This window comes from Artibeus jamaicensis, unplaced genomic scaffold (assembly GCF_021234435.1).
Source record: "Artibeus jamaicensis isolate MK-2021 breed Jamaican fruit bat unplaced genomic scaffold, CSHL_Jam_final contig_886, whole genome shotgun sequence".
NCBI classification, from domain to species: Eukaryota; Metazoa; Chordata; class Mammalia; order Chiroptera; family Phyllostomidae; genus Artibeus; species Artibeus jamaicensis.
In genome coordinates this window covers 698,329-717,920 of record NW_026522002.1, presented here as the reverse complement: position 1 = coordinate 717,920, position 19,592 = coordinate 698,329, and the positions used below count along the sequence as shown (strand labels likewise).

The following is a 19,592-nucleotide window of genomic DNA, read 5'->3' as shown; positions in this document are numbered from 1 at the left end:
TGGGAGAAATAGACAAAAAATATACTTGAAAAATAACTAAATAAAAATTTTTAAAAAAAAAGAAAAGAAACAAAAAGAAAAGAGTGAGAAAGAGAGTATCACAGGCACAAAGGAAGTAAAATGACAATGAATAAAAACCTATCAATAATTGCCTTAAACAAGGCAATTAAAATGGATTAAAGAAGCCAATCAAAAGATATAGAACAGCTCAATGGATAACAAAGCATGACCCACACATATGCTGCCTACAAGACACTCACCTCAGGACAAAACACCTGCACAGGCTGAAAGTGAAGAGCTGGAAACAAATTTTCCAAGCAAGTGAACAGGAAAAAAATGCTGGGGTATCAATACTCATATCAGACAAAATTGATTTCAAAAAAGGGCCATAAAGAGAGACCCAGAAGGTCAATTCATAATACTCAAGGGAAGAATCCACCAAGAAGACATAAACACTGTAAATATATATGCACCCAACAGAGGAAAACCCAAATACATAAAGAAAATCTTAGAGGACTTCAAGAAAGATACAGACAGCAACACAATTATAGTAGAGGATTTTAACACCCCACTGTCAAACAAGAACGGATCTTCCAAAGAAAATATCAACAAAGATATTGTGGCATTGAACAATGTCCTATATCAAGTGGACTTAACTGATATATATATAGAGCCCTTTATCCCAAGGTAGCTAAATACACATTCTTCTCAAATGCACAGGGAACATGTTCAAAGACAGACCACATGATAGGATACAAAACAAGCTTCAACAAATTCAAGAAAATTAAAATCATATCAAGAATTTTCTCTGACCACGAGAGACTGAAACTAGAAACAAATATCAAGGAAAAAACTCAGAAACCCTAAAACTCACAGAGATTGAATAACATGTACTGAACAATTGTCACATTCTTGAATGGGTCAAGATGAGATCAAGGAAGAAATCAAAAAGTTTCTGGAAACAAGTGAAAATGAACCCACAACAATCCAAAACCTATGGGACACAGTGCAGACAGTCCTGAGAAGGAAGTTCATAGTGATACAGACCTACCTAAAAGAGATAGAAACATTTCCAATAAACAACCTAACCCTACACCTACAAGAACTCGAGGAACAACAACAAAGAGCCCAGAGCAAGTAGAAGGAAGAAAATAACCAAGATCAGAACAGAATTAAACAAGACAGAGACTAAAAGCACAATTCTGAGGATCAATGAATCCAGGAGCTGGTTTTTTCAAAGGATAAACAAAATCAGCAAGCCTTTAAGCAGATTCCTCAAGCAAAAAAAAAGAGAGAGGACCCAAATAAACACAATCAGAAATGAAAAAGGACAGATTACAACTGATACCGCAGAAATACAAAGGATTGTAAGAAATTACTATGAAGAACTATATGCCAAGAAATTTGAAAAGCCAGATGAAATAGACAAATTTCAAGAAAAATATAATTTTCCAAAACTCAATGAAGAAGAAGCAGAAAGCCTGAACAGACCAATAACAGGAGATGAAATTGAAGTAGTAATCAAAAAACTCCCGACACACAAAAGCCCTGTACTGGACAGTTTTTCAGACTTCTACAGAGCATTTAAGGAAGAGCTAACCCCTATCTTTCACAGACTATTCCAAAAAATCCAAGAATGCAGAAGACTCCCAAACTCTTTATATGAACCCAGCATTATCCTAATCCCAAAATCAGTTAAAGACACAACAAAGAAAGAAAACTTCAGGCCAATATCGCTGATGAACATAGACACTAAGATCCTCAACAAAATATTGGGAAACCACATCCAGCAATACATTAAAAAGATTATACACTATGAACTAGTGGAATTCATCCCAGGGTTGCAAGGATGGTACAATATTCTCAAATCGGTATATGTAAAACCTCACATAAACAAAAACAAAGACAAAGATCACATGATCATATCAGTAGATGTTGGAAAAGCATTTGATAAGGTACAGCACTCATTTATGATTGAAAACACTCAGCAAAATGGGAATAGAGGGAGCATTCTTCAACATAATAAAGACCATATATGAGAGACCTAGCCAATATCATACTCAATGGGCAAAAACTAAAAACTTTCCCACTAAGATCAGGACTAGGAACAATAGAAGTGTTGTCTACTTTCAACACTTCTATTCAACATAGTACTGAAAGTTCTAAACACAGTAATCAGATGAGAAGAGGAAATAAAATTCATCCAAATTGGAAAAGAGGAAACAAAACTGTCACTGTTTGCAGATGACCTGATAATGTCCATAGAAAATCCTATAGACTCCACCAAAAACAATGCTTGACCTAATAAATGAATTTGGCAAAACAGCAGGGTACAAAGCCAATATTCAGAAATCAAAGGCAGTTTTGTACACCACAATGAAATATCAGAAACAGAAATCAGGAAAAAAATCCCTCTTTTATATAACAACAAGAAAAATAAAGTACCTAAGAATAAAACTAACCAAGAAGGTAGAATACCTGTACTCAGAAAACTACACAATACTGAAGAAAGAAATTAAAGAAGACACAAACAAATGGAAACATATAGCACGTTCATGGATCTGAAGAATTAACATCATCAAAATATACATACTACCCAAATGAATTTATAGATTCAATGAAATCTCTATTAAAATGCCAATGGCATATTTGACAGATATATAACAAACACTTCAAAAATTTATATGGAACCATAAATGACCCCAAATACCTGCAGAAATTTGAGAAAGAAGACCAAAGTATTAGAGATCACAATAACTGATATCAAACTGTATTACAAGGCCACTGTAATCAAATCTGCATTGTACTGGCTTAAGAACAGACACATAGACCAATGGAAGAGAATAGAGAGCCCAAATAAACCCATGTTTCTACAGTCAATTAATACTTGGCAAAGGGAACAGCAGTGTAAAATGGAATAAAAATAGCATCTCCAACAAATGGCATTGGGAGATGTGGACAGCTAAATGCAGAAAAATGAAATTTGATCACCAACTTACACCATATACAAAAATAAATTCAAGGTGGATAAAGATTTAAACATAAGTACTGACACCATTAAAGACCTAAAAGAGAACATAGGCAGGAAAATCTCAGATATTCCACACAGCAATGTTTTCACTGATATGTCTCCTAGAGCAAGGGACATAAAGGAAGGCATAAACAAATGGGATCTCACCAAAGTAAAAGCTTCTGCACAGCTAAATAAAACAGTATTAAAATGAAAAGAGAACCAAGAAAATGGGAAAACATTTTACCAATGATACCTCAGACAAGGGTTTGATTTCCAAAATATATAAAGGGCTTACATGATTCCACTGTAAGAAGACAAGCAACTCAATTAAAAAATGGGCAAAGGACTTGAACAGACACTTCTACAGGGAGGACATACAGAGGGTCCAGAGTCTCATGAAAAGATGGTCAGTGTCACTAGCCATCAGAGAGATGCAAATTAAAACCACAATGAGATACCACTTCACACCATTGAGAATGGCCATCACAAACAAAGCAACAAACAGTAAGTGTTGGAGAGGTTGTGGAGATAAGGGAACCCTAGTGCACTGCTGGTGGGTTTGCAGACTGGTGCAACCACTACAGAAATTAGTATGGAATTTTCTCAGAAAACTAAAAATGGAACAGCCTTTTGACCTGGAAATTCTACTGGTATATTCTAAGGACCCCCAAAACACCAATCCAAAAGAATCTGTGCACCCCAGTGTTCATAGCAGCACAATTTACAATAACAAAGTGCTAGAAGCAACCTAAGTGCCCATCAATAAATGAATGGATTGAGAAACTATGGTGTATTTACACAATGGAATTTTGCACAGCAGAGAGTAAAAAGCTCTTACCCTTTGCAACAGCATGGATGGAAGTGGAGAGCATTATGCTAAGTGAAATAAGCAAGGCAGTGAAAGAGAAATACCGTATGATTTCACCATTAACAGGATCCTAATCAACAAAACGAACAAGCAATCAGAATATAAGCAAAGACATTGAAATAGAGAACAGGCTGACAGTGACCAGAGGGGAGAGGAGAGGGGATAATGAGGGAAAGGTGTGAAGAGTTTACAGGAACAATTATAAAGGCTATAAGGACAATAACAAGGGGAGCATGGAAACAGGGGAAGGATGTAAGAAGGGCTGGGGTGATGGAGAGGGGTGGGGATAAATGTAGACAAGTTTACTTGAACAATAAAAAATGGTAAAAAAATTTTTTCAAGTGTTCTAAATGATGTTTTGAACAGAACCATATTGCATTTTGTGATGCATGACCTCCTTCAAGTAACAAATTCCCATTTTTTATAAACGTGCTTAAGTAATATTTCTGGTTAACTTTAACAGGATTGAGACTTATTGTAGATACCATACACCTACCCACACTGCTGTTAGGAAAAAGTATACTGGCCTTTCACTATTATTTGATTTCTTTTCTTTCTTCTAGCCTTTTGGTATAAAAATGCCCTTTCTGGGATTATATTCTAAGAACCCTATAACACCAATCCAAAAGAACCTATGCACCCCAATGTTCATAGCAGCACAATTTACAATAGCCAAGAGTTGGAAGCAACCTAGGTGCCTGTCAGTAAATGAGTGGATCAAAAAATTATGGTACATATACACAATGGAATTCTATGCAGCAGAAAGAAAGAAAGAGCTCCTACCCTTTGCAACAACATGGATGGAACTGGAAAGTATTATGCTGAGTGAAATAAGCCAGGTATTGAAAGACAAATACCATATGATCTCACCTTTAACAGGAAGCTAAACAACAAAACAAACCAAGCAAAATAAAAACAAAGACACTGAAATAGAGAACAAGGGGACAGTGACTAGAGGGGAGAGGGGAGGGAATTTCAGGGGACAAAGGGGAAGGATTTACAGGAACTATTATAAAGGACACAGGGACAACAACTAAGGGAGGTGAAAATGGGAGGGAGGTGGGGAGCACTGGGGGAGTGGGTTGAGATGGGAGTAAAAAACAGAAAACTGTACTTGAATGAAAGAAAGAAAGAAAGAAAGAAAGAAAGAAAGAAAGAAAGAAAGAAAGAAAGAAAGAAAGAAAGAAAGACCCTTTTCAACAATGAATTTTTGACTTGAGCTGCTATAAGAATTTCCCTTTCAACAATATTGTAATAAAACTTTGATACATGCTCATAAATAAGTGGTCTGGAATATTCATTTTAGAAAATATTGCTCATGGACATATTCCATGGGAAAATAAGGGAATTATTTTTTTTAATTTTATTTTTGTTCAAGTACGGTTGTCTGCATCCTCCCCCACTCCTTCCCCACACCAGCCATCTACACCACCCTCCCCTGATTCTACCCCCACTAGGTTTTGTCCGTTTTCTCCATGTGTCCTTTATACTTGTTCCTGAAAATTCTGCCCCCTTTTTCTCTCTTTATCCCTTACAACCTCCCCTTCGGATAATGTCACATGTTTTTAACTTCAATTTCTCTTGTTATATTTTGCTTGCATGTTTGTTTTGTTGATTAGGTTGCCCTTAAAGATGAGATCATATGGTATTTGGATTAGGTTGTTTATTTGAAATGTTTCAGTCTTTTTTTTATGAACTCTCTGCTCAGGATTGTCTTCGCTATGTCCCATAAGTTTTGGATTGTTGTGGGTTCACTTTCATTTGTTTCCAGAAACTTTTTGATTTCTTCCTTGATCTCATTCTGAACCCATTCATTGTTTAATAGCATGCTATTCAATCTCCGTAAGTTTGAGTGTTTTTAAGTTTTTTCCTTGAGATTTGTTTCTAGTTTCAGTCCCTTGTAGTGAGAGAAAAGGCTTGATATGATTTTAATTTTCTTGAATATGTTGAGATTTGTTTTGTGTCCTATCATGTGGTCTATCTTTGAAAATGTTCCCTGTGCATTTGAAAAGAATGTGTATTTAGCTTCTTTGGGATAAAGAGCTCTATATATATCAGTTAAGTCCACTTGATATAGGACATTGTTCAATGCCACAATATCTTTGTTGATATTTTCTTTGGAAGATCTGTCCTTGTTTGACAGTGGGGTGTTAAAATCCTCTACTATAATTGTGTTGCTGTCTGTATCTTTCTTGAAGTCCTCTAAGATTTTCTTTATGTATTTGGGTGTTCCTCTGTTGGGTGCATATATATTTACAGTGTTTATGTCTTCTTGGTGGATTCTTTTTTTATAGTTTAAATTTTTTTAATTTTATTGATTATGCCATTACAGTTGTTCTATTTCCCCCCTTCATTCCCCTCCACCTGGCACACCCCTCCCCTACCATTCCTTCCCTTTAGTTTATGAACACGTGTCTCAAGTTTTTTAGATTCTGTATTTCCCCTACTATTCTTACCCTCCCCTATCTATTTTCTATCTACAATCTATGCTACTTATTTTATGTACCTTCTCCCCCCCTTCTCCTTCTCCCACTCCCCTGTTGCTAACCCTCCATATGATCTTCATTTCTATGGTTTGCTCCTGATCTAGCTGTCCTCTTAGTTTGCTTTTGTTTTAGGTGTGGTTGTTAATAGCTGTGAGTTTGTTGTCCTTTCGCTGTTCATCTTTTTTATCTTCTTTTTCTTAGACAAGTCCCTTTAACATTTCATATAGTAATGGCTTGGTGATGATGAACTCTTTGAAGTTGACCTTCTCAGATAGAGGAGCACTTTATCTGCCCTTCCATTCTAAATGAAAGCTTTGCTGCATAGATCAATCTTGGATGTAGGTCTTTGGATTTCATGACTTGGAATACTTCTTTCCAGCCCCTTCTTGCCTGGAAGGTCTCTTTTGAGATATCTGCTGACAGTCTGATGGGAACTTGTTTGTAGGTGACTATCCCCTTATCTCTTGCTGCTTCTAAAATTCTCTCCTTCATTTTAATCTTTGGTGATGTAATTATGATGTGCCTTGGTGTGTTCCTTCTTGGGTCCAACTTCTTTGGGACTCTTTGAGCTTCCTGGATTTCCTGGAAGTCTATTTCCTTTGCCAGATTGGAGAAATTCTTCTTTATTATTTGTTCAAATAAAGTTTCCACTCGTGGCTGTTCCTCTTCCCCTTCTGGTACCCCTATAATTCAGATGTTGGAACATTTAAAGATATCCTGGAGGTTCCTTAGCCTCTACTCATTTTTTTTTTTTGAATTCTTGTTTCTTCATATTTTTCTGTTTGGTCATTTTTTTTCTTCCTTCTGGTCCACTCCCTTGATTTGAGTCCCAGTTTCCTTTCCATCACTATTGGTTTCCTGTGCATTCCCCTTCATTTCAATTAGTTTAGCCTTCATATGTTCTTCTACTTTGTGACTAAAATCAACCAGTTCTGTGAGGATCCTGATCACCAGTGTTTTGAACTGTGCCTCTGATAGGTTGGCAATTTCTTGTTTGCTTAGATTTGTGGGCTCGGGGCTCTGAGTTCTTCTTGAGCCATGTTTTGATCTGATCACGCCTGTTATGTATGAGGAGAGGAGTCTTAGTTGTTCACCATGGTGGGTCACCCAGGTCACTGGTTTGTGACACTGTATGTGGAGGCAGGGTCTGAGAGGGAGCAATAGCAGTCCACTCTGCTCCTTACCGCCACTGGGGCCTGCCCGGTCTGTCTCACTGCTCACTTTTTTGCTGGTTTATTTGTGTGCAAATGTGTGACCACAGTCAGCCAGCCTCCTTGCACCTTCACTGGGTCCACCTGTTGCTACCCCACACCTGGGATTTGCCCTTGGCTGCCTGGGTCGGGGGATCTTTTTTGCCCAACCCGCTCCACTGCTGGCTCCGCCTCTCTTACTGGTCTAGCTGAGTGGTTCATTGTTGTCGGACTACGTGTTGTTCAATTTTCTGTGGTTTGGCTATGTTTATTATTGTTAAAACTTTATTGTTTTTAGATTTGGTTGTGCGAGAAGTCAAAGTGTTTCCACCTATGCCTCCGTCTTGGCGGAAGTTGTTCTTGGTGGATTCTTCCCTTGAGTATTATGAATTGACCTTCTGGGTCTCTCTTTATGGCCCTTTTTTGAAATCAATTTTGTCTGATATGAGTATTTCTACACCAGCATTTTTTTCCTGTCCATTTGCTTGGAAAATTTGTTTCCAGCTCTTCACTTTCAGCCTGTGTAGGTGTTTTATCCTGAAGTGGGTTTCTTGTAGGCAGTATATGTGTGGGTCATGTTTTCCTATCCATTCAGCTATTGTATGTCTTTTTATTGGAGCATTTAATCTATTTATATTTAAGGCTATTATTGATAGGTATTTATTCATTGCCATTTTACTTCCTTTGTACCTGTGATACTCTCTCTCTCTCACTCTTTACCTCCCATTTCTTAAAGCAGTCCCTTTAGCATCTCTTATGGAGCTGGTTTGGTGGAGGTCTGTTGTTTGAGCCTTCCTTTGTCTGGGAAACTCCTTTTTTCGCCTTACATTTTAATTGAGAGTCCTGCTGGATACAATACTCCTTTTTGTTGGTCTTTGGTTTTCATTACTTGTAATATTTTTTGCCATTCCCTTCTGGTTTGGAGCATTTCCATTGATTAGTCAGCTGCTAGTCCTATTGTACCTCCCTTGTATTTTACTTTCTATTTCTCCCTTGCTGCCTTTAAGATTCTCTCTTTGACTTGGAATTTTGCCATTTTAATGATGATATATCTTGGAGTGTGCTTCTTTGTGTTTCTCTTGATTCACACCCTCAGTACTTCCTAGATTTGTGTGACTTTTTGTCTCATCAAATTAGGGAGGTGTTTCTTCATTACTTTTTCAAACAGGTTTTCTATCCCTTGTTGCTGCTGCTGTCCTCCTTCTCTTCATTCTCCTCCTCCTCCTCCTCCTTCTTCTTCCTCTTCCCCTTCCTCTTCCTCTTCCCCTTCTCCTTCTCCCTTCTATCCCCATTGTACAGATATTGTTACATCTCATGTTGTCATACAGTTCCCTTAACCTCTTTGTTCTTGTTCTTTATGAGTCTCTTTTCCTTTTCTTGCTCTTTCAGTGTATTTTCTACCTTGTCCTCTAGTTTGCTGATTCACTCCTCTGCTTCATCTAGCCAGCTTTTAATTCCTTCTCCTGTCTTCTTCAATTCAGATATTATATTCTTCACTTCCTCTTGGCCTTTGTTGATAGTTTATATTTCCTTTTTCATATTGCTGTAGTTTGCTGTGAGTTCTTTGTAGTTTCTCTGTATTTCTTTGTAATTCTCAGTGAGTTCATTGAGCTTCCTGATAACCACTGATTTGAACTCAATATCTTATAGTTGACTTCTATTTCATTTAGCACTCTTTATGAGACTTCCTCTATTCCTTTTGTTTGGGGTTTGTTTCTCTGTCTTCCCATTGTTTGTGAGACTCTTCTTGTTAGCCTGATTCTTAATTTGATCTCTTCTGACTCTCTAGTTTTGTGGTGTGAATTTCTATGGTAGGAGACCTGTGAGATTCAGTGTGCAGTCTCCTTGATCTTCTGAACTTACTGCTCTTGGGATGTCGTTTATATCAGCTCTCTGGATGTATTGGGGTTTAGATTATTATCGAGTCATTCTTTGGTGGGTTCTTCCCTCCAGCCGCTTAACTAAGGGTCACTCTGCCCACCACGTCTTGTATGCTCTTGTGCACATATGGACAGATCAAGTCGAAATTTATTGTTCTGTCTGTACAAAGTTATGAGGCTTCTCTCTCACTACTGTTCAGTTTTTTTTTGGGGGGGGAGTAATTTCTCCATCATTTAGTTGTCTTTCCAGATCAGTCCTGGTTGCAAGTTAGTGTGGCTTCTACTCCCCCCTTCACCTTCTTTCATTGTTATCTGTTGGTGGTTCCTTTCTCAGTGTTTCCTCTTCTAGCAGGTATACTGGTATTCACAGATCCCATCTACTCTTTTATATGATCAGTTGTAAGTAGGAGGGAAAATGGTTTAAGACAGTGGTAGTGTATTCTGTGGAATTTAAAGTACCAACCCTTAGAGAAGAGATAGAAGATCCTTTGGATAAATATAGTGTTAACTGTGATACTTCACTCAACTAGCCACTTTTTAGAAAAGATGGAAAAGAGATAAGACTCTTGTTAGAGTGGGAGAGGATTGTGATTTGAATCCAGAAATCAGAGAGCTTGTGGAGATCAGATTATGAAATATAGTGAGAGTAAAGGATAGAAAATATGCATAGTGTGCCAGAGAATAGAGTTAACCACAAGAGTAATAAAGTTCCAGAAAACATTGAAATTTGCTAAGATCCGGGAGGCATGCTGTGTAGTATTTACATTTGTATGGAACGACAATTATTTACAATAATACTGGAACAACAGTCATATGACAGGAACCATATCATATGAATAACAAGAATAGGAAGTACACAACATAGAGCTGTATACTATTGGAACACAAGTGAAGTGAAAGAAGGAAAATTAAAAATACACTATGAAAGAGAGAACAAGGAAAACCATTCAAACAAACAATGCAATTAAACAAACAAATAAAAGGAAGAAAACTAAACAGAAAGAAATATAAAAATGCTAATAAAATAAAAGAAGTAAAAATGGAGGAAATAATAATAATATAAATAAACAATAACATGCTAGTTCCCTGGAATAGCAAAGTGAAATTTGTCTCAGTTTCACAATTGTGAGGATTAGCCTTATGATCCCTCTTTGGGTCTGACTCTGGTCCTTTCATAGCTCCAAGTCTTATTGTTTCACTTGAGGGGAAAAAACGAGAAAAAGGAAAAATGGAAAAGCCTCCTGCTGACTTTAAACCAGCCAAGCAAGTTCTGCTGGTCTTCCTGGCTGCAGCAGGCTGAGGGGTGTTGGGCTTCACTGTTCTTCCTTCCTATGGTTTTGGGAGGATAGGGGCCAGGTCTGGGCCTCAATCTTCACAGTTCCCAGCTTCCAGTCCAGTTCCTTAGTTCACTGCCATGACCCCACTCTCTGTACTCCAGGCTGGCACCTTCAATCTACCAGTTGTGCTGTCCTTGAGGTGCACTAATTAGAGGCAACTCACATACCATCTTCTTGCTCTTTGCTCTCCTTAGAGCTAGGTACTCTCAAAGTCTATTAAGGGTAGTTCAGCTCCCACTGAGTTAAGTTTTTCTGGGGACTGCTAACTCCTTGAGCCCTGCTACTCTCCTCTGTGGGTAAGGGGGGATGCCTGTGTGATAGTAGGGTGTAGCCATGGCAGTGGAAACAGTAGCTGCGGGAAAATTTCCTAAACAGCCATCGAATGCTGTATTTTGAACAAAATCCTCCTTTTCAAAGCTGCTGCTCCTAACAAGGGCACAGCCTCTCAAACATCCCAAATTTCCAACCAGATCAGAGCTATCAGGGTCAGGGTCCATCATGGCCCCACTCTTTTCCTTTCTCCAGTTGTCACCCAGCTCCCCAATCTCTCTGGTAATGACCCAGCCAATGTCCACAGTCTCAGCAGGTGAACACTGCCTCTTTGTGTCTCCCACTTCATCTTTATTCCCCCCAGTGACTTTAAGCATCCAGGTCCATCCTGGTGCTACTCTATCATCCCTGTTTGACAGTGGAGGGAGCTATTAATTTGGCCCTCTTCCAAGGATCCTGTGACAGGAGCCAACAGGTACTGGGCCAAGGGCTGCATCAGCTGTTGTCCCCGTGCTGGTCCCAGAGACCTGACCATCCCAACACAATTTCCTTACCATCTGTTTTTCAATGTCCTCTACAATTTTGGCTTCCAACCTTCATATAAGCTGGGATACCACTGGCTGTTCACTCTGATCCCACCAGAAGATTGGCTAGGTGTTCCACCTGTGCACAGTGGAAAGTGGGCTCTGCTCCCACCTACCTCACCTCCATCTTCTAAATCTCCTAAGGTTATTATTGATAGGTACTTATTCATTGCCATTTTACTCCCCTTGTATCTTTGTTCCTTTGTCTCCCACTGTTTTTCTTCCTACTCTTAAAGCAGTCCTTTTAGCATCTCTTGCAATGCTGGTTTGGTGGAGGTGTATTTTTTTTAGCCTTCTTTTGTCTGGGAAACCCCTTATTTCACCGTTCATTTTAATTGAGAGCCTTGCTGGGTAGAGTAGTCTTCGTTGCAGGCTTTGCTTTCCATTACTTGGAAAATTTCTTGCCCTTTCTTTGTGTTGTAGTGTTTCTGTTGAGGAGTCAGCTCCCTTATTATTACTTCCTGTTTCTCCCTTATTTCCTTTAAGATTCTCTCTTTGACTTTGAATTTTGGCATTTTAATTATGATGTGTCTTGTAATGGGCCCCTTTGGGTTTCTCTTGGTGAAGACCCTCTGCTTCCTAGACTTGTGTGGTTTTTTCTCCCATCAAATTGAAACCAGAAAAGACACCAGGGTTCAGACTGCCTGTCACTACCAAACCCAGTAAGTAATGACAGCAATTGAATCTTTATGGGTGCTTTATTCAGATGGCCAGCGATCTGAGAAGACAGTGGATTCATACCCTAATGGACCATCTTCTCTTTTCTTTCCAGGCCAATGTTTTTATACCAGGGAATAAACAAGGTGCAGTGAGGAGTTTCAAACTTCAAGGAGGATTAGGTGAAAGAAACTGCAACATTCCTGTCCTGGGCAGTTAGCTGTTCCCAGGGGCAGGTGGTTGTCTGTCTCTCCCTAGAACACAAAGGCCTGGATGCCTGCACTTGTCCCCAAGTGGTGGTCTTCAGCAGTGCCCCAGGAGGTCAGCTGTTTTCCCAGAAGCCAGGATGGGCCTTTTCTGTAGTTTCTGAAACAAACACTTTAACATATACATTACTTACTAAGCTTATAACTTTTTATCTTAAAGTAAAATTTTCTGACTTTTGAGTCTCCTATCAAAATTAGGGAAGTTTTCCATCATTACTTTTTCAAAAAGGTTTTCTATCTTTTGCTCTTCTTCTTTCTCTGGTATTCCTATTATATCGATATTATTGTGTTTCGTGTTCTGCAGTTCTCTTAACACCTCTTTGTTCTTTGAGTCTTTTTCCTTTACTTGCTCTTTTGGGGAGTTTTTTCTACTTTTCCTCCAGGTCACTGATTTGATCCTCTGCTTCATCAAGCCCAGTCTTGATTCCTTCTACTGTGTTCTTTAATTTAAAAATTGTATTTTTCATTTCTTCTTGGCTCTTCTTGATTATTTCTATGTCCTTTTTATGCTGATATAGTTTTCAGTAATTTCCTCAGTTTCCCTGTAGGTTTTGGTAATTCACACTGAATTTATTGAGCTTCCTTATAATCATTGTTTTGAATTCAATATCTGATAGTTGACTTGCTGCTATTTTATTTAGCCCTCTTTATGAGGATTCTGCCTTTCCTTTCATTTGGAGGTTGTTTCTTTGTCTTCCCATTTTAAGGGAGATTCTTCTTGTTTGCTTCTGTTTCTTAAATTGAACTGTTTTGACTTTCTGACTTTGTAGTGTGAACTTCTATGGGGGAGGCCTGTGAGATACAGTGGTGCTATCTCCTTGATCACCCGAACTTGATGCTCTTTGGATGACCTTTATGCCTTTTATTTTGATTTTCTGGATGTAATTGAGTTTTGATTGCTGTTGGGTTGTTCTTTCATGAGTCCTTCACAGCTGCTGGTTGACTGAGGGTCACTTCACCCTCCATGTCTTGTGTGGGTGCTGACTGAACCAAACCACAGAGCCCAAAAAACAAACCCACACCCAGAAATATAACTCCCACACACAATCCCACTATCAATAGCAAATGAACTGGTATTAGTAAGGGTGTAATGAGAGTAACACTATTATAAGGAGAGTGGATATAAGGTGACCTCCTGAAAGAGAAATGATTTTGAGAGGGTAGAGGGAGGAGCACTAATAAGTGTTGGGAGTTGGAGCAATGGAAAGAGAGAAGGTAAAATTTACCTCATGATAAAAAAGGGAATGAGGAGTGTGGAATGAGTATGAGAAGGGAAGTATACTTTCCTATATTAGGTTTAAACAGAAGTTAAAGTAATATACTATAAAATAAATTAAGAGAGAGAAATAAAAAGGATGGAAAATAGTAAATAATTAAGAAGAATATAGGACCCAAATCGGAGAGAAAGATCCTCCACAGTACTATCAACAAGAAATAAGCTAAAATTAATATGGGAGGTATGGGAATAAGAGGGAAAAGAGAAAAAAGTCTAAGAGATGTTTAAAGGAATGGGAAGTGATTTTGAAATTATAGAGGGAGAGAGAATACTAAGAGTGAGGAACTAAAACCACAATAAGTGAGGGAAAAATTAAAATTTGGGATGTAAGGAAAAAAAAAAGAAAAAAGGGAGAATAAAGAAAAATAAAAGGCCATGGTGAAAGAAGAATAGAAAAAAGACAAAAAAGAAAAATAAAATAACAGGCTAAGATGACAAAATTAAAATTTGAAATGAAAAAAAGAGTAGGAGAGGGGCCCAGTAAAATTGGATATTTGAAATACACAGTTAGTGAAGCTCTACAGATAACCTTGAAAAAACAGTGCAATAATAATTGCCCTACCCACAACCAACTAGCAAACTTTGTTAAAGGTGTAGAGAGGTATTTTAAGAAATGGGCAAAAGGATGTGAAATGATTCTTGACAAAAAAAAAATTTATTTTGAGTGTCTGGACAGGGGAGAAATAGTAAGAGTGTGGAATGGAAACAAGTTGTAGCTAGAGAGAAGACCAAATTTGAAATGAAAATATTGTGAGGAAATAAGAAGGTAAAATGGGCTAAGAGGAAGGATGGGCAAAATATGAGAATTGAAATACACTATAGTATAAAATCTGGTGACTTGATATATGCAAACTTGCTAAACAAGAAATGAATGTTGTAAAGCTCTGCAGGAAAGAAAATATCGCAAATCATAAAGACCACAGTGGCTTTCATCTGGGTAGCCTCTTATATTTACTGCTGTTTTTTTTTTTTCTTTCTGGATCTGCCTTGGGTAATGTCAGATGTTGACCCTGTCTGACTTTAGGCAGCCTGTTTGATACTTGCAATGATCTGCTATCACTGGCTGTCTCCTTCAATTGTTAATCTGATCACTCTGTCTTAAGCAGTCAGGTTTAAACTCTGTAGGGCAGGGCTGAAACCCTCTTGTAGTGGGGGCTATTATTTGCCTTTGGCTGTTACTTCTGGGAGGGGAGTGGTCTACCTGAGCAGGATGGTTGCTGTGTACGGGAGTGGTTCAGCACCAGATCCTGGCGGCTACTCTTGGTTCTCTCCCCAAAGCCTCCATCCCCAGTCTTTCCTCAAGAACCTCTAGTCCACTCTGCACTCCCTTTGCCAGTGATCTACTGTCTTTGGCTATCTCCTTCAGTTTTTCATTTGGTCACTAGGACTCAGCAGTCAGGCTTAAATACCAAAGGGCCAGGGCAGAGACACTCCTAGGGTTGGGGCTATTGTCTCCCCTCAGGCTACTATGGCTCGGAAGGTAGTAGTCTGCCTGAGCACAAAGGCTACTGCCATTTGAGGGATTACTCAGCACCAGGATCCTGGAGGCTCCTCTCTCAGTTCTCTCCCCAAGGGTTCTATCCCCTGTTTCTCCTCAGGCATCTCCTGCCCATTCTTACCCACCTTTGCCTGAGCCCGGGGTAAGTGGCTTCAAATGAAAATTTGTGTTTTGGCCCTTTAAACAGCCCTTGCATCTCCAACCATCTGTCTCCGGCAGAGAGCAACCCTGCCACTTTTCTCAACTGAATGTTATCTGTGTACTTTTGGGGCTATGGTGCTCTAGGCTGGGAGTCCTAGCTTAGGGTTTAGACCACAATCTTCTCCAGAGGATGCAACTGGCCACTTAATTATCCCACCAGTGCTGCTGCCTGTGGGTGCCCAACCAGTCTTCTTGAGTTCCCAATGCTCTTCTTACCTGACAGGTTGTGCCAAAGCTGGTTCTTCTGTCTGTCCAAAGTTATATACTTTTCTCTGGCTATTGCTCTGTTGTTTGTTCTGGGTTGTTTCTCCACAATTAAGCCATAATTCCAGTTTGGCCCTGGGAGGAGGTCAGCATGATTTCCATTCACTCCAACATCTTCCCTCCAAGAGAATTTTTTTAAGCTTAATAGTAAGGGAAATAGGCATCAACTAGTTTTGGTAACTGAATTATGAAAATAAAGTTCATTGCTAATAAATGTTACTAGTAATTGCTAAACTCTGGACTCAAGACTTACCATAGTCATGCCCTAAAATTTCTTTGTGTTGTTGTTTTTTAATTTACTGATGGGCACCTAGGCTGTTTCCAGAACTTGGCTGTTGTAAATTGTGCTGCTGTAAACATTGGGGTGCATAAGTTCTTCTGAATTGGTGTTTCAGTATTCTTAGGGTATAATCTGAGCAGTGACTTGCTGGGTCAAAAGGCAGTTCCAGTTTTAGGAGGTTTTTTTGAGGAAATTCCATACTGTTTTCCATAGTGGTTGCACTAGTCAGTCTGCTTTCCCACCAGTGGTCTACTAGGGTTTTCTTTTCTCCACAACTTCGCCAGCAATTGTTTGTTGATTTGGTTATGATAGCCATTCTGACCTGTGTGAAGTGATATCTCATTGTGGTTTTAATTTGCATCTCTCTGATGGCTAGTGATGTTGAGCATCCTTTCATATGTCTCTGTGCCCTCTGTATGTCTTCCTTGGAGAAATGTCTGTTCAGGTCTTTTGCCCATGTTTTAATTGGATTGTTTGTCTGCCTGGTGTGGAGTCATGTGAGTTTTTTATGTATTTTGGGGATCAAACTCTTGTCTGAAGTATCATTAGTAAATATATTTTCCTACACTGTTGGTTTCCTTTTCATTTTGCTGATGTTTTCTTTAGCTGTGCAGAAGCTTTTTAATTTTATGTAGTCCCATTTGTTTATTTTTTCCTTTATATCCCTTGCCCTATGGGATATATCAGTGAAAATACTTATGCATGGGATATCTTAAGTTTTCCTGCACATATGTCTCCTATAGGAGCCTCCTAAAAGTCTCCTCTAATACTTTTATGGTGTCACGATTTATATTTAAATATTTATCAATCTTGAGTTTATTTTTGTTTATGGTATATGTTAGTAGTCAAGTTTCTTTCTTCTTCTTTTTTTTTTTTTTTTTTTTTTTGCATGTAGCTGTATAGACCTCCCAACACCATTTGTCGAAAAGGCTATTTTTACTCCATTTTATGCTCCTGCCCCCTTTGTTAAATATTAATTGACCATAAAGACATGGGTTTATTTCTGAGCTCTCTATTCTGTTCCATTGATCTATGTGTCTATTGTTATGCCAGTACCAGGCTGTTTTGATTACAGTGGCCTTGTAATATATTTTCATATCAGGTATTGAGATCCCTCCTACTCTGTTGTTCTTTCTCAAAATTGCTGAGGCCATTCAGGAGGGTTTGCTAAGGTTTATTAATTAAAATTGCTACAATGCCAGAAATTTGAAGAATTTAGTGTTTTATTATAATAAATTTTAAGTATCTACTTGAGATTTGCAAGAGTATGCTTTTAGATTTTAAGAGCTTTAAGGACTCACATAAATCTTTATTTTCTAGAAGTGTAAAAACTGAGGCCAAGAATTGGTTAATGTTGCTTGATTGGTTAATGGCACAGTATTGAATAAGGATTTGAACCTGGGTCCTCAGAAATCCATTCTACTATGTATATACAAACCTGTGTCTGCATGCTTATAGTAATTCCCTGTTTCATTTATTAGTAAAAGTTATTGGCACTTTAGTGAACAGAGGTGTGGGGGAACAGAGGTGGTAAAGGACAAAAGAATGGGCAGGGGCAAGTCAAGGAACATGGATAGAGGATTCATGGGCATGGACTATGGGAAGGGTTGACTGTGGGAGTGGTGGGGATGAGGCAAGGGAGAAAAATGGGGAAAAGGTAGGAGAACTGTAACTGAACAATAAAAAATGTAATTTTAGTAACTAAAATAAACTTTTTCTTTCTTTTTTTAAAAAATTATCTTTCAGTTTCCCTTTCAAGATAATCTCTTTCAATCCATTTATTACCCTCTTCAGCTAAAGTTTTTGGAAACTGTGCACACTTTATGTGGACGAATCCCACAAGTTTTTCTGAAGCAAATTGAGAAAACAATGAAAAGGGCTTATGAGAAGCACGTCATCATCCATGTTGGTTCCAACCAGATGTACTGAATGTTTCATCTTATTGCAAGTCAATTAGGCATCTCATGAATGAGGAAATAGACATTTTCAAGCTGCCTGCATCTTCTTTGTGTGAATATTTAATGGTGCTCCATGAAAACTGAGTTTTAAAAGCCTTGTCAAATATTACTAAATTAGTTGCTCCTATAAGTAAATATGCTTTTGTGTTTTCTAAATGTTATTTATCTTTGTCATATATATATATATAATTACTCATTTGTCATTGTTCAAGCTGGTTGAGCTAGCTGTGAAAAGAAACTTTTGTCAGTTTTCCAATTTCTGTTCAATGTCTGAGACAATATCAGTGGCAATTGTGATATATTTATATTATATTCCTTCAACTCTTTCTAACCAGTTGGCTTCCCTGTACCTGTGTAATCAAAATAATGCATGCTTGTTGTAAAACAAATTTTAAAAATTTATCAAGAATATGGTTCACTGAACCAAAATCAAAATTAGATTAGCCATAATCCTACTGACCAGTGAAAAAGATTGTTATTTTAATATAGTTTATTCTAGGTTTTTTCCCTATTTCTAGATTTACTTGCTTGTTGTCTTTTCCACTCTGACACATATCTAAAATAGGTAGTTTGAGTTAAAACTGCCCCCTATACTGAGATTTTTACATAGGAGACTAACAAGTTAGACAAAATGATTATGTTTACAGTATTTTATTTAAAACACATCCAGAGAAGCATTTGGGTTTCAGCTAAATGGGCAGTGTTAAAGAATGAAGCATATCTGAGAGTGTTTCTCTAAAAAAACTTGTTTAGATTTGTAGAAGACTAAATCATAAGTATTCCAAGTCATGAAAGATAAGGACCTACATCCAAGATTGCTCTATCCAGCAAAGCTTTCACTTAGAATGGAAGGACAGATAAAGTGCTTCTCAGATAAGGTCAAGTTGAAGGAGTTCATCATCACCAAGTCCTTATTTTATGAAATGTTAAAGTGACTTATGTAAGAAAAAGAATATAAAAAAACATATATACTAAAATGACAGCAAACTCGCAATTACTAACGACCACACCTAAAATAAAAATAAACTAAGGAAACAACTAGAACAGAAACAGAACCATAGAAACGGAGATCACATGAAGGGTTAGCAACAGGGGATTGGGAAGAGGAGTGGGGGAAAAGTACAGAGAATAAATAGCATAGATGGCAGGCAGAAAATAGAGAGGGGAGGGTAAGAATAGTATGGGAAATGTAAAAGCTAAAGAACTTAAGACACATGGACATGAACTAAAGGAAGGGAATGTGGGAGGGAGAGGGTGTGCAGGGTGGAGGGGAATGAAGGGGGAAATGGGACAAATGTAATAACATAATCAATAAAAATATATTTAAAAAATAAAACAAAATAAAAAGAAATGTCTATGCAACCAGACCTCTTGGAAGACAATTGAGTAATTGTGTTACACCTAAGAGGTTTGTTTAGCAGAGATAGAATTTTGTATTTGCCCACAGACAAAAACATTTTATCTCTTATATCATCAGTAGGTATGACCTCCTCTCTTTAAACTCTTGGGCAACTTTGAATTTAATCTGTACAACATAAATAGTTAATCTGATTGATTCATTGAC

At 38.0% G+C, this 19,592-nt stretch overlaps 1 protein-coding gene across 1 annotated transcript in view; it reads left to right on the top strand.

Annotated features, from left to right (window-relative positions):
* The window catches only part of GXYLT2 (glucoside xylosyltransferase 2), a 161,722-nt gene extending 142,490 nt beyond the window's left edge, over positions 1-19,232 (top strand). Inside the window, exon 7 of the mRNA XM_037150281.2 lies at positions 17,817-19,232. Coding sequence (XP_037006176.2) covers positions 17,817-17,999 — 183 coding nt within the window. The 3' untranslated portion in view covers positions 18,000-19,232. The remainder of the gene's footprint in view (positions 1-17,816) is intronic.
* The last annotated feature ends 360 nt before the right edge of the window (positions 19,233-19,592 follow it).